Genomic DNA, 13437 nt, shown 5'->3' on the forward strand with positions numbered 1-13437 from the left:
TATCCTCATAGGACAACACATGGTTTGGGGGTTGGGAGGAAGGGAGGAGTGGGGAGCTAGGGACAAGAAAAGGGAAAGGGTGGTGTGGGAGGCAGGGAGAAAGGAAGGGAGAGGAAAGAAGTGGGGGAGTAATGACCGTGTGAAGGCAGGACCAGAAACTGAGTAATGCATTTATGCATATTATCAAGGACTGCTGCCCTCAACAGAAACTAATAGAGAGAGCCCTCAAAAGAACCAACTCTACCAGCCCTTTAATTTGCAGCTCTTCCCAACAAACATTTTCTTTTACTGATTTAAGCTACCCATTTTACAATACTTTCACTTGTCAGTCCTAGAAAACTAATGCATACTGATTGTTGTAAGTAAATGATGAAGAGAAACATACCTTTCACTGGGGAATAATTAAAAGGATTTATAAAGTTACTTTGCCATGAAGGTGGTGAATTGTAAGACCCTGTTCCTTAAATGTGAGCTCACAAAATGACCTCATTGCAAAGGACACACTACAGAGAGGGGAGTATAAAGCATCCTTCAGAGTGGACTATTTTCACACAAGTCCATGTCCACAGCATGCAATGTAAACAAGAGGCAGACCTGAAAAGATGTAGTTTAAAAACAGAATTCTATTTCTGTGGTCTTCTTACAGATAAAAGATAGACAGAGCCGGGCAATGGTGGCGCACGCCTGTAATCCCAGCACTCTGGGAGGCAGACGCAGGAGGATTTCTGAACTGGAGGCCAGCCTGGTCTACAGAGTGAGTTCCAGGACAGCCAGGGCTATACAGAGAAAACCTGTCTCAAAAAAAAAAAAAGATAGATAGATAGATAGATAGATAGATAGATAGATAGATAGATTCTAGTATAATGATAAGAAAAGCATATAAATTTAAAATGAAGGATATTTTAAAAATACCTAACTCATATTTCTTTAAAATATCGAAATCATTAAAAACAAAGGGTAACTAAAGAAACTGTCACAATCAAAAGTAGTCTAAAGGATGAGAAAGGCCAAACACATTGTTGTCTCTTACATGGAATCCTGAAACACAAAAAGAATATCATATAATTACTAAGGATATCTACATGAAATACAGATGTTGATTAATAATGTATGCATTTGTCTTTATTAGCTGTAACAGATGCCCTCAATGCTAATGTAAAATGTAAGTAATAGGGGCATATGGGCTCCCTTTGTGATATTTCATATCTTTATGTAAGTCTAAAATACTCTTGAACGTTCATTAAAAAATAAAATAAATCAAGACTAAAAACCAAGAGAATTCACTTTGCCAATCCCACTGTAGTCACATTATGTTGAAAAGTCACTGTTCAGAAACATTCTATCAGTTCACATTAGTGCTATTTATCACCGGTCATTCATTCAGAGATGTTATATTTTTACTCCTCACTACGCATAATTGTGGGGAATCAGAGTGGTAATAAACACAAAGTTCCTATTGACCCTTCTGTTTTCTGATGTAACTGTGTTTCTTTTCTCATTGCTATGACCAAATATGTTTTAAAAAAATTAAAAAGGGGGTGGGTGGATGGGTATAGAAATACAGTTCATAATGGCCAAGAAGGAATGGTAGTAGGAATAAGTTGGTTAATGATGCCAACTAAGAAATATGGAAATAGAAATGCCATTCCTCAACTTGGTGTCTCCTTTCCCCCATTTTATCATTCAAGGATCCTGCCCATGGAACAGTGCTGTTCACACTCAGAGTGAGACCCTGCTTCCCAGTTCTCTGGAAGCAGCCTCACAGATATCGAAGAGTTTGTGTCATTAATGCCCTCAAGTGTTGCTCAATTCAGTCAAGCTAGCAGAAGAAATTAACTACCACAGAGGTTTTGGAAACTTCTGACATGATCTTTTGCACATAGTATCAGCTGTGGATCCCATAGTATCTTCGACTAAACACTTGTCAATGAAAGTATATAGGCAGATTGTAAGAATGGGTATTTGGAAAAGAGAAACTAGCCTACACTTTGAGGAGACACTTAGTAAACATCTCCCCCATTGACCAGTAATATAACAAATGGATTCTACTAAGAAGTCACAGGACGGATATTTACACTTGAGGGGAGATAACAGTGACTGGAAGGGGTAGGTTGTATTTATTCTTGCAGCTCCCTGAGAAGCTGATTGAGATGATCATTGGGGCAAAATCGGTTTTAAATGCTAGGGCAGTGCTAGGAGCAAGGTTTTAATGAGACACAGTAATTTGTCCCAGCTCAAGAGGATAGATATCATATTTATAAGTTTAATAGAGGTTTCCAAATTTTGAAGTTTCCGGCAGCAGCAGCTTGTCCAGCTGAAGGGACATCAACAGTGGAACCAAGGCAACAGGGTCCTGGCAGGCCCTGCGCCCGCTACCACTGACCATCGCTGGCTAGCCGGGCTGCAAGCAGCGGTGGATTTACAGCACATTTCACTGCTCTAAAGCCACATCAGAACTCTGCCTCCTGCCAGTCAGTTACGAGAGACTCTACACCATCTTGGCTCTCAGACGCCATAGAGAACCGACAGCTCCGAGGTACACAGACTTAGCCCGAGGCCAACATCGAGGGGGGTCTAAGCCTGACAGGCGTTGGCCTGCACCCAGGCCCTGGGCTGTTGGGGGGGCCATCGGTGTGCCAACCCGGCTAGGAGGTTATTTGCCCAGCAGACTGTCCCAGCGCTCACGTGGCCATTTTGGCTACGGGATGCCGGAGTTCTAGCAGGCAAAGCCAGGTAACAATCATAGCCCGAGGCTAACATAGCAGGGGTCTAAACCCACCAGGCGTTGGACTGCACCCAGGCCCTGGGTTGTCCAGTGGGCCATCTGTGTGCCAACCCGGCCGGGCAGACTCTCCCAGCACTTTCAGGGAACGCTTGCACGCCAACATCTTGACTAATAGACAGAACCAGTTAACAGTCATAGCCCTAGGCAAACATTGCTCAGGCCTAAGGCTGCCAGGCTTTTCCCTAGACTCACTGCCTGAGCAGCTAGGCTAGCCTTGGGTGCACCAATCCGATTGGGGGAACAACTGCCCGGCAGAGAGATCAACACTCTGCTGATTCCAGCAGAAAAGGTCCCCGCAGCATACACCATCATCACTAACTGAAGGAGTAAACGGGCACCACTTGGTTCACAGAGACAATCTGGGGCAAGGCACACTAGAGCTCCAAGGTCACCCAAGAGAAGGGCAGCACATTAGCAATCTGTGACAGGGGAAACCCAGCCATCCTGTGTTGCAGCCATCCTGAGGCCCTACAGCCTCACAGGAGGCTCAAACATCAGCCAAAGATGAGACCAGCTAACTTCAGAGATAACAAGATGGCAAAGGGCAAACGTAGGAATGCTAACAGAAATCTAGGCAATAGGGCAGCATCTTAACCAAACTCTCCAATATCAGCAAGTCCTGGATACGCCAACACTCCAAAAAAACAAGATTTGGATTGAAAATCACTGGTCATGATGCTGCTAGAAGAACACAAAAAAGACATAAATGAATCTCTTTAAGCAATTACAGGGGAACATGAATAAGCTAGAAACCCATATAATGGAAACACAAAAATCACTTAAAGAAATTCAGGAGAATAAGGCTCAAGAGATAGAAGCCAATAAAGAAGAAATGCAAAAAAGACTTAAAGAAATGCAGGAGAAAGTGAGTCAAATGGCAAAAGTCATGAAAGAGGAAACACAAAAATCTCTTAAAGAATTAAAGGAAAACACAAACAAACAAATGAAGGAACTAAGCAAAACCATCCTGGATCTAAAAACAGAAGTAGAAACAACTAAAAAATCACAAAGGGAGATAACTTTGGAGATAGAATACCTTGGGAAGAAATCGGGGGCCATAGATGCAAATATCAACAACAGAATATAAGAGATGGAAGAAAGAATATCAGATGCCTAAGATACCATAGAAACTATTGACTCAACAGTCAAAGAAAATACAATATGCAAAAAGCTTGTATCCCAGAACATCCAGGAAACCCAGGATGCAATAAGAAGACCAAACCTAAGGATTATAGGTATAGATGAGAGTGAAAATTTACAAATGAAAGGGCCAGCAAATATCTTCAACAAAATTGTGAAAAAAAACTTCCCTAACTTAAAGACAGAGATACCCATGAATATACAAAAAGCCTACAGAACTCCAAACAGACTGGACCTGAGCATAAATACCTCCCATCACATAATCAAAACCCCAAATGTACTAAACAAAGAAAGAATATTAAAGGCAGTAAGATAAAAAGGCCAAGTAACATATAAAATAAGACCTATCAGAATCACACCAGACTTCTCAACAGAGACCATGAAAGCTAGAAGATCCTGGGCAGATCTCGTGCAGACTCTAAGAGAACACAAATGTCAGACAAGACTACTATACCCAAAACTTTCAATCACCATAGATGGAGAAAGCAAGATATTCCATGACAAAACTAAGTTTACCCAATATCTTTCCACAAACCCAGCTCTACAAAGAATAATAGGAGGATACATCTGATAGAGGGCTAATATCCAATATATACAAAGAACTCAAGAAGTTAGACCCCAGGGAACCAAATAATCCTATTAAAAATGGGGTACAGATCTAAACAAAGAATTTTCACCTGAAGAAATTCGGATGGCTGAGAGGCACCTTAAGAAGTGCTCAACATCATTAGTCATTAGGGAAATGCAGATCAAAACAACCCTGAGATTTCACCTTACACCAGTCAGAATGGCTAAGGTCAAAAACTCAGGAGACAGCAGGTGTTGGCGAGGTTGTGGAGAAAGAGGAACACTCCTCCACTGCTGGTGGGACTGTAACATGCTACAACCACTTTGGAAATCAGTCTGGAGGTTCCTCAGAAAACTGGACATGACACTTCCGGAAGACCCTGCTATACCTCTCCTGGGCATATACCCAAAGGATTCCCCGGCATGCAATAAAGACACATGCTCCATTATGTTCATAGCAGCCTTATTTATAATAGCCAGAAGCTGGAAAGAACCCAGATGCCCTTCAAAAGAGGAATGGATACAGAAAATGCGGTATATTTACACATTGGAATACTACTCAGCAATTAGAAACAATGAATTCACAAAATTTTTAGGCAAATGGTTTGATCTGGAAAATATCATCCTAAGTGAGGTAACCCAATCACAAAAGAGTACACATGGAATGCAATATCTGATAAGTGGATATTAATTAGCCCAGAAGCCATGAATACCCAAGGCACAAATCGCATAACAAAGGACTCCCATGAAGAAGTATGGAGAGGGTCCTGATCCTGGAAAGGATTATCTAGCATTGGAAGGGAATATAAGGACAGAGAAAAAGGAGGGAGGTGATTGGAGAAGGGATGGAGAGAAGAAGGTTTATGGGACATATGGGGAGGGGGGATCCAGGAAAGGGGAAATCATTTGGAATGTAAACAAAGAATATAGAAAATAAAAATATTAAAAAAAAAGAATAATAGGAGGAAAACTCCAATACAAAGAGGGAAACTACACCCTGGAAAAAGCAAGATAGTAACCTTCTTTCATCAAACCCAAAAGAAGATAACCACTCAAATATAAAAATAACATCAAAAATGATAGAAAGTAATAATCACTATTCCTTAATATCTCTTAACACAAATGGACTCAATTCTCCAATAGAAAGACATAGACTAACAGACTGGATAAGGAAACAGGACCCTACATTTTGCTGCATACAGGAAACATACCTCAGTGTCAAAGACAAAACTACATTAGAGTAAACGGCTGGAAGACAATTTTACAAGTCAGTGGTCTAAGGAAACGAGCCGGAGTAGCCATTTTAATATCAGATAAAATTGACTTTCAACCTAAAGTCATCAAAAGAGACATGGAAGGACACTTCTTGCTGGTCAAAGGAAAAATCCACCAAGAAGAACTTTCAATTCTGAACATCTATGCGCCAAATGCAAGGGAACCCTCATTCATAAAAGAAACTTTACTAAAGCTCAAAGCACACATTGCACCTAACACAATAATTGTGGGTGACTTCAACACTCCACTCTCCTCAATGGACCGATCAGAAAAACAGAAACTAAGCAGGAATACAGTAAAACTAACTGAAGGTTTGGACCAATTGGATTTGACTGATATTTATAGAACGTTTCATCCTAAAGCAAAAGAATATACCGTTTTCTCAGCACCTCATGGTACCTTCTCCAAAATCGACCATATAACTGGTCACAAGACAGACCTCAACAAATATAAGAAGATCGAACTAATCCCATGCCTCCTATCAGATCACTATGGAATAAGAGTGGTCTTCAATAGCAACAAAAACAACAGAAAGCCCACATACACATGGAGGCTGAACAATACTCTACTCAATGACACCTTAGCCAAAGAAGAAATAAAGAAAGAAATCAGAGACTTTTTAGAATTTAATGAAAATGAAGGCACAACATATCCAAATCTTTGAGACACAATGAAAGCAGTGCTAAGAGGAAAACTAATAGCCCTGAATGCCTCCAAAAGGAAACAGGAGAGAGCATGCACTAGCAGCTTAATGGCACACATGAAAGCTCTGGAACAAAAAGAAGCTACTTCACCCAGGAGGAGTAGAAGACAGGAAATCATCAAACTCGGGGCTGAAATCAATCAAGTGGAAACAAACAGAACCATACAAAGAATCAACGAATCCAGGAGCTAGTTTTTTGATAAAAATCAACAAGATAGATAAACCCTTAGCCAGACTGACCAAAGGGAACAGAGAAAGTATTCAAATTAACAAAATTAGAAATGAAAAGGGGGATATAACAACAGAAACTGAGGAAATTCAAAGAATCATCAGATCCTACTACAAAAGCCTATATTCAACACAACTGGAGAATCAGGAGGAAATGGTCAATTTCCTAGACAGATACCAAATACCAAAATTAAATCAGGACCAAATAGATCATCTAAACAGTCCCATAACCCCTAAAGAAATAGAAGGGGTCATAGAAACTCTTCCAACCAATAAAAGCACAGGACCTGATGGTTTCAGTGCAGAATTCTATCAGGCCTTCAAAGAAGACCTAACACTAATACTCTTCAAAGTATTCCACAAAATAGAAACAGAAGAAACACTACCCAATTACTTCTACGAAGCCACAATTACACTGATACAAAAACCACACAGAGATCCAACAAAGAAAGAGAACTTCAAACCAATTTCCCTTATGAACATTAATGCAAAAATATTCCATAAAATCCTTGCCAACCGAATCCAAGAACACACCAAAACTATCATCCACCATGATCAAGTAGGCTTTATCCCAGAGATGCAGGGTTGGTTCAATATACAGAAATCCATCAAAGCAATTCACTACGTAAACAAACTCAAAGGAAAAAAACCACATGATCATTTCGTTGGATGCTGAAAAAGTATTTGACAAAATTCAGCATCCTTTCATGCTTAAAGTCTTAGAAAGAACAGGAATTCAAGGTCCATACCTAAACATAGTTAAAGCAATATAGAGCAAACCAGTAGCCAGCATCAAACTAAATGGAGAGAAACTTGAAGCAATCCCACTAAAATCAGGGACTAGACAGGGCTACCCCCTTTTTCCTTATCTTTTCAATATTGTACTTGAGGTACTAGCTCGGGCAATTAGACAACATAAGGAGGTCAAAGGGATACAAAGTGGAAAGGAAGAAGTCAAACTATCATTATTTGCAGATGATATGTTAATCTACCTAAGTGATCCAAAAAGCTCCACTAGAGAACTCCTACAGCTGATAAACAACTTCAGCAAAGTGGCAGGTTATAAAATCAACTCAAGCAAATCAGTAGCCTTCCTATACTCAAAGGATAAGCAGGCTGAGAAAGAAATTAGGGCAATGACACCCTTCATAATAGCCACAAACAATATAAAGTATCTTGTGGTGACTCTTACCAAACATGTGAAAGATCTATATGACAAGAACTTCAAGACTATGAAGAAGAAAATGGAAGGAGACCTCAAAAAATGGAAAAATCTCCCATGCTCATGGATTAGCAGGATTAATATAGTTTAAATGGTCATTTTGCCAAAAGCAATATACAGATTCAACGCAATACCCATCAAAATCCCAACTAAGTTCTTCATAGAGTTAGAAAGAGCAATTCTCAAATTCATCTGGAATAACAAAAACCCAGGATAGCTAAAACTATTCTCAACAACAAAAGAAATTCTGGGGGAATCAGTATCCCTAACCTCAAGCAATACTACAGAACAATAGTGTTAAAAACTGCATGGTATTGGTACAGCGACAGGCAGGCAGATCAATGGAACAGGATGGAAGATCCAGAAATGAACCCACACACCTATGGCCACTTGATCCTCCACAAAGGGGCAGAAAACATCCAATGGAAAAAAGATAGCCTTTTCAACAAATGGTGCTGGTTCAACTGGAGGTCAGCATGCAGAAGAATGGGAATTGATCCATCCTTATCTCCTTGTACTAAGCTCAACTTCAAATGGATCAAGGACCTCCACATAAAGCCAGACACTCTGAAGCTAATAGAAAAGAAACTGGGGTTGCCAATTTGTCCTCTTGATGGTGTCCTTTGACTTACAAAAACTTTGTAATTTTATGAGGTCCCATTTGTCAGTTCTTGCTCTTAGAGCATACGCTATTGGTGCTCTGTTCAGAAACTTTCTCCCTGTACCGATGTCCTCAAGGGTCTTCCCCAGTTTCTTTTCTATTAGCTTCAGAGTGTCTGGATTTATGTGGAGGTCCTTGATCCATTTGTATTTGAGCTTAGTACAAGGAGACAAGGATGGATCAAATTGGGAAAAGATCTTCACCAATCCTACATCAGATAGAGGGCTAATATCCAATATATATAAAGAACTCAAGAAGTTAGACTCCAGAAAACCAAACAACCCTATTAAAAAATGGGGTACAGAGTTAAACAAAGAATTCTCACCTGAAGAACTTCGGATGGTGGAGAAGCATCTTAAAAAATGCTCAACTTCATTAGTCATTAGGGAAATGCAAATCAGAACAACCCTGAGATTTCACCTTACACCAGTCAGAATGGCTAAGATTAAAAATTCAGGAGACAGCAGGTGTTGGAGAGGGTGTGGAGAAAGAGGAACACTCCTCCACTGCTGGTGGGGTTGCAAATTGGTACAACCACTCTGGAAATCAGTCTGGCGGTTCCTCTGAAAACTGGGCACCTCACTTCCAGAAGATCCTGCTATACCACTCCTGGGCATATACCCAGAGGATTCCTCACCACGTAATAAGGATACATGCTCTACTATGTTCATAGCAGCCCTATTTATAATTGCCAGAAGCTGGAAAGAACCCAGGTATCCCTCAACAGAAGAGTGGATGCAAAAAATGTGGTATATCTACACAATGGAGTACTATTAAGCCATTAGAAACAATGAATTCATGAAATTCTTAGGCAAATGGATGGAGCTAGAGAACATCATACTAAGTGAGGTACCCCAGACTCAAAAGGTGAATCATGGTATGCACTCACTAATAAGTGGATATTAACCTAGAAAACTGGAATACCCAGAACATAATCTACACATCAAATGAGGTACAAGAAGAAAGGAAGAGTGGCCCCTTTTTCTGGAAAGACTCAGTGAAGCAGTATTCGGCAAAACCAGAACGGGGAAGTGGGAAGGGGTGGGTGGGAGGACAGGGGGAGAGAAGGGGGCTTAAAGGACTTTCGGGGAGTGAGGGGTTAGAAAAGGGGAAATCATTTGAAATGTAAATAAAAATATATCGAATAAAAAAAATAATGTTCTTTCAAAAAAAAAAGAAAAGAAACTGGGGAAGACCCTTGAGGACATCGGTACAGGGGGAAAGTTTCTGAACAGAACACCAATAGCGTATGCTCTGAGATCAAGAATTGACAAATGGGACCTCATTAAATTACAAAGTTTCTGTAAGGCAAAGGACACGATCAAAAGGACAAATCGGAAACCAACAAATTGGGAAAAGATCTTCACCAACCCTACATCAAATAGAGGTCTAATATCCAATATATACAAAGAACTCAAGAGTTAGACCCCAGAAAACCAAATAACCCTATTAAAAATGGGGTACAGAGCTCAACAAAGAATTTTCACCTGAAGAACTTCGGATGGCTGAGAAGCATCTTAAAAAATGCTCAACTTCATTAGTCATTAGGGAAATGCAAACCAAAACAACCCTGAGATTTTACCTTACACCAGTCAGAATGACTAAGATTAAAAATTCTGGAGACAGCAGGTGTTGGTGAGGATGTGGAAAAAGAGGAACACTCCTCCACTGCTGGTGGGGTTGTAAACTGGTACAACCACTCTGGAAATCAGTCTGACAATTCCTCAGAAAACGGGGCACCTCACTTCAGGAGGATCCTGCTATACCACTCCTGGGCATATACCCAGAGGATTCCCCAGCATGTAATAAGGATACATGCTCCACTATGTTCATAGCAGCCCTATTTATAATTGCCAGATGCTGGAAAGAACCCAGGTATCCCTCAACGGAAGAATGGATGCAAAAAAATGTGGTATATATACACAATGGAGTACTATTCAGCTATTAGAAACAATGAATTCATGAAATTCTTAGACAAATGGATGGAGTTGGAGAACATCATACTAAGTGAGGTAACCCGGTCTCAAAAGATCAATCATGGTACTAATATTAGCCTAGAAAACTGGAATACCCAAAACATAATACACACATCAAATGATGTCCAAGAAGAATGGAGGAATGGCCCCTGGTTCTGGAAAGGCTCAGTGTAGCAGTATAGGGCAAAACCAGAACAGGGAAGTGGGAAGGGGTGGATGGGAGAACAGGGGGAGGGAAGCGGGCTTATGTGATTTGGGGGGGGGGGCTGAAAAGGGGAAATCATTTGAAATGTATATAAAAATATATCGAACAAAAAAAAATGCTCGTCAAAAAAAAAAAAAAAAAGAAGTCACAGGACTTAAAGAATAAGAATTTCTTCCCAAAAATACAGAAGAACAACATATGTACAAAGGAATTTACACAGGGGGACTGAAATAACTGGAAAATGAAGAAATAACTGGGAGATGTTATTCACCCAAATGATAGTCACAACTACCTACACAGGCATCAAGCATCTCAAAAAATATATTCTTTTCAGCATTGATTCCTCAAACCAACTACACCTTCAGAAATCATTCCAAAACTCTTGATCCTTGGTATTACACAACAGAGCAACCCTAAGTCCCTTCTCTTCTTCAAGTTACCCCCCCCCCCAATGCTCTCCTCTACCCTGTATATACTGGTACATACACAAACTCTTATATGCTACTGAATAATCGTTTCTTAAACACTGTTTTATCTTCCTAATACAATTGTTCTTTTGTTTCTTATTCCCCAACTTTATTAACTTGTAACTATACTCACACAAGGGGTCTCCAACTGATTTCTCCTCCCGATTTTTAGTCTCATCTGTTCAAAAGCACCTTTTCCTCAAACATCTCGTGGGGCACATCACAAACGCCTGACAGTCTGCAGTAATGTATACAACTTTTGTAACTCCTAGACAAGCATTCGCTATATTCCTGCACACCAGGGTCAATGCTTTACACTGGCATCACACAGCCCTGCCTTGCCACCATTGTGCTTCTACATTTCCAAATAACTGCCCACTCTCGAATCACTGTGAGCATTGAGCCCACTGTCCTAACCTAAAACATAAAGAGAGAAATAAAGCCCACCATGGTATTAAAAGCAATTTGCCTCATCTTACCCACATAAAACAAAAACACAAGAAAAATAAAATTAAAACTATATGGGAACTGAGGTCCTACAAACCCCAACCCTAAATCAGCTCCCATCTCCACTTATTCACATCCTACCTTTCTTTAAATCTCTTCCTTTCTTGTTTACTCTAGGGCTATGTATTTGTAAATCTTGGCAAAATAAAGAGATGAAAAAATTGGCAAAATAAAGAGATGAAAAAATATAAACTACCTGAAAATTAAGTTTCAGATGTCTCACTGAAAAATTAAATTTTCATAGTATTAAAAAGAAAAATTTCAACTAATACAAATTTCTTAGCATAGATGCTTCCCATAATTTATCTCACTTAACTGCAAGAAAAATAACTGCTTAAAAACTGATGAAACTATCGAATAAAAAAAAAAAACTGATGAAACAGGGTCAAGAACTGTCTTTGGCCAAGATCATAAAAAAGTTAGGAAAAATGGCTGAATTTTAATATAGCTTTGAATTAAAAGAGAGTATTGACCATAGATTGTTTGTTTTACCCATAGATTTCACGTAAAGTTTCTAATCCCCTTTTGTGCAGACAGAATACTAGGTCCAGTCTCCCCCCACCCCCTAAAACCATTGGAGTTACTACCTAAGTCCAGGAGGGAGACTGAACAGTAGCCCCAAAGGGTTAACACAAAAGACTCCCTGCTTGCTTCCAAACCTTCTTGCAGATTTCCAAGCTCACCACCCTCCATTCCCCTTCCAGGGTCTGGCAAGAAACATGGCGGCCCACACCTAGCAGCGCCTCCTACAGGCTCTTCAGTACTGGAGTCCACATCATAAACATCGTTGAAATGAAGAATGGTCAAGTTATAGGAGTCGATGTCTCCTGACTGGTTCCCCTGAGTTTTGAGAGAAAGTTCTTCACCAAGCTTTGCAGGCTGAGGGGGTGCCAGAGCAGGTGACTCTTCCTCAGGGGCCTCCATCTCTCAGATCCCAGGCAACCCTGCTCGCATGCACAGGAGAGTCCCTATAGCAAGCACAGATGACAGAGGGAGCATGCGCGGAATGGCAATCGGAGCATGCGCAGCACTTGCTGTGCCTGGTCCCTGGTTTTAGGCCTCTGCTACTCTTCTGTTTGATGGCCTCTCATGCCCTGTACTTGCCTGACTCTGCCTATGGCAAGAAGTGGCCGCCGAGTTGCCTGTCAGCCGTTGAGAACCCAATGGAAACCCTGATGCTCCTTGCTTCTTCTTTGGCAGAATGAGGTCATAGTTGTAGGAACATAGTCAACACTTGTTTCTTTCAAATCTTGCTTAATGAATATTCCTCTACTGCATTTCCCCCATGCCCCCCTTTTTTTCCCAGAAAAATAGGACACCTGTTAAAGACCTCAAGTACATGTTTTTTAACACCGAAATTATTGATTCCTTTCAGTCTGAAGCATCCTGAGTATACATTAATCTAATAACTAATCCCAGACACTTGTGCCTGGTGCTGATTCCAAAAAGAGCAAAACAGAACCAGTTCTTATCCTGGGGGACTCTGCATCATTTCACCTTGCCTCGGCCCCGTTTTTTTCCAGACTTTGCTGTAATCTCTGGGGCCCCTTTCTGCCTCTCTCATAATTCAAATGTCATATCCCTTCTTCAGTTTTATTTAAGAGCCAGTCAATTCACAACTTGTTTTCTGATTTACCACATGATTCTTCATTCAGAGCTTTCTTTAACATCTAACATTCTGACCCTGAAATGCAGTTCTGT

The 13437-nt window shown here is 40.4% G+C and overlaps 1 protein-coding gene across 1 annotated transcript in view; it reads right to left on the minus strand.

Annotated features, from left to right (window-relative positions):
• The window catches only part of LOC127667027 (snake venom 5'-nucleotidase-like), a 54672-nt gene extending 42012 nt beyond the window's left edge, over positions 1-12660 (minus strand). The window contains exon 1 of the mRNA XM_052160043.1: positions 12470-12660. Coding sequence (XP_052016003.1) covers positions 12470-12660 — 191 coding nt within the window. The remainder of the gene's footprint in view (positions 1-12469) is intronic.
• Between the last annotated feature and the right edge of the window lie 777 nt (positions 12661-13437).

The sequence above is a fragment of the Apodemus sylvaticus genome, chromosome 16, assembly GCF_947179515.1.
Source record: "Apodemus sylvaticus chromosome 16, mApoSyl1.1, whole genome shotgun sequence".
NCBI lineage: Eukaryota > Metazoa > Chordata > Mammalia > Rodentia > Muridae > Apodemus > Apodemus sylvaticus.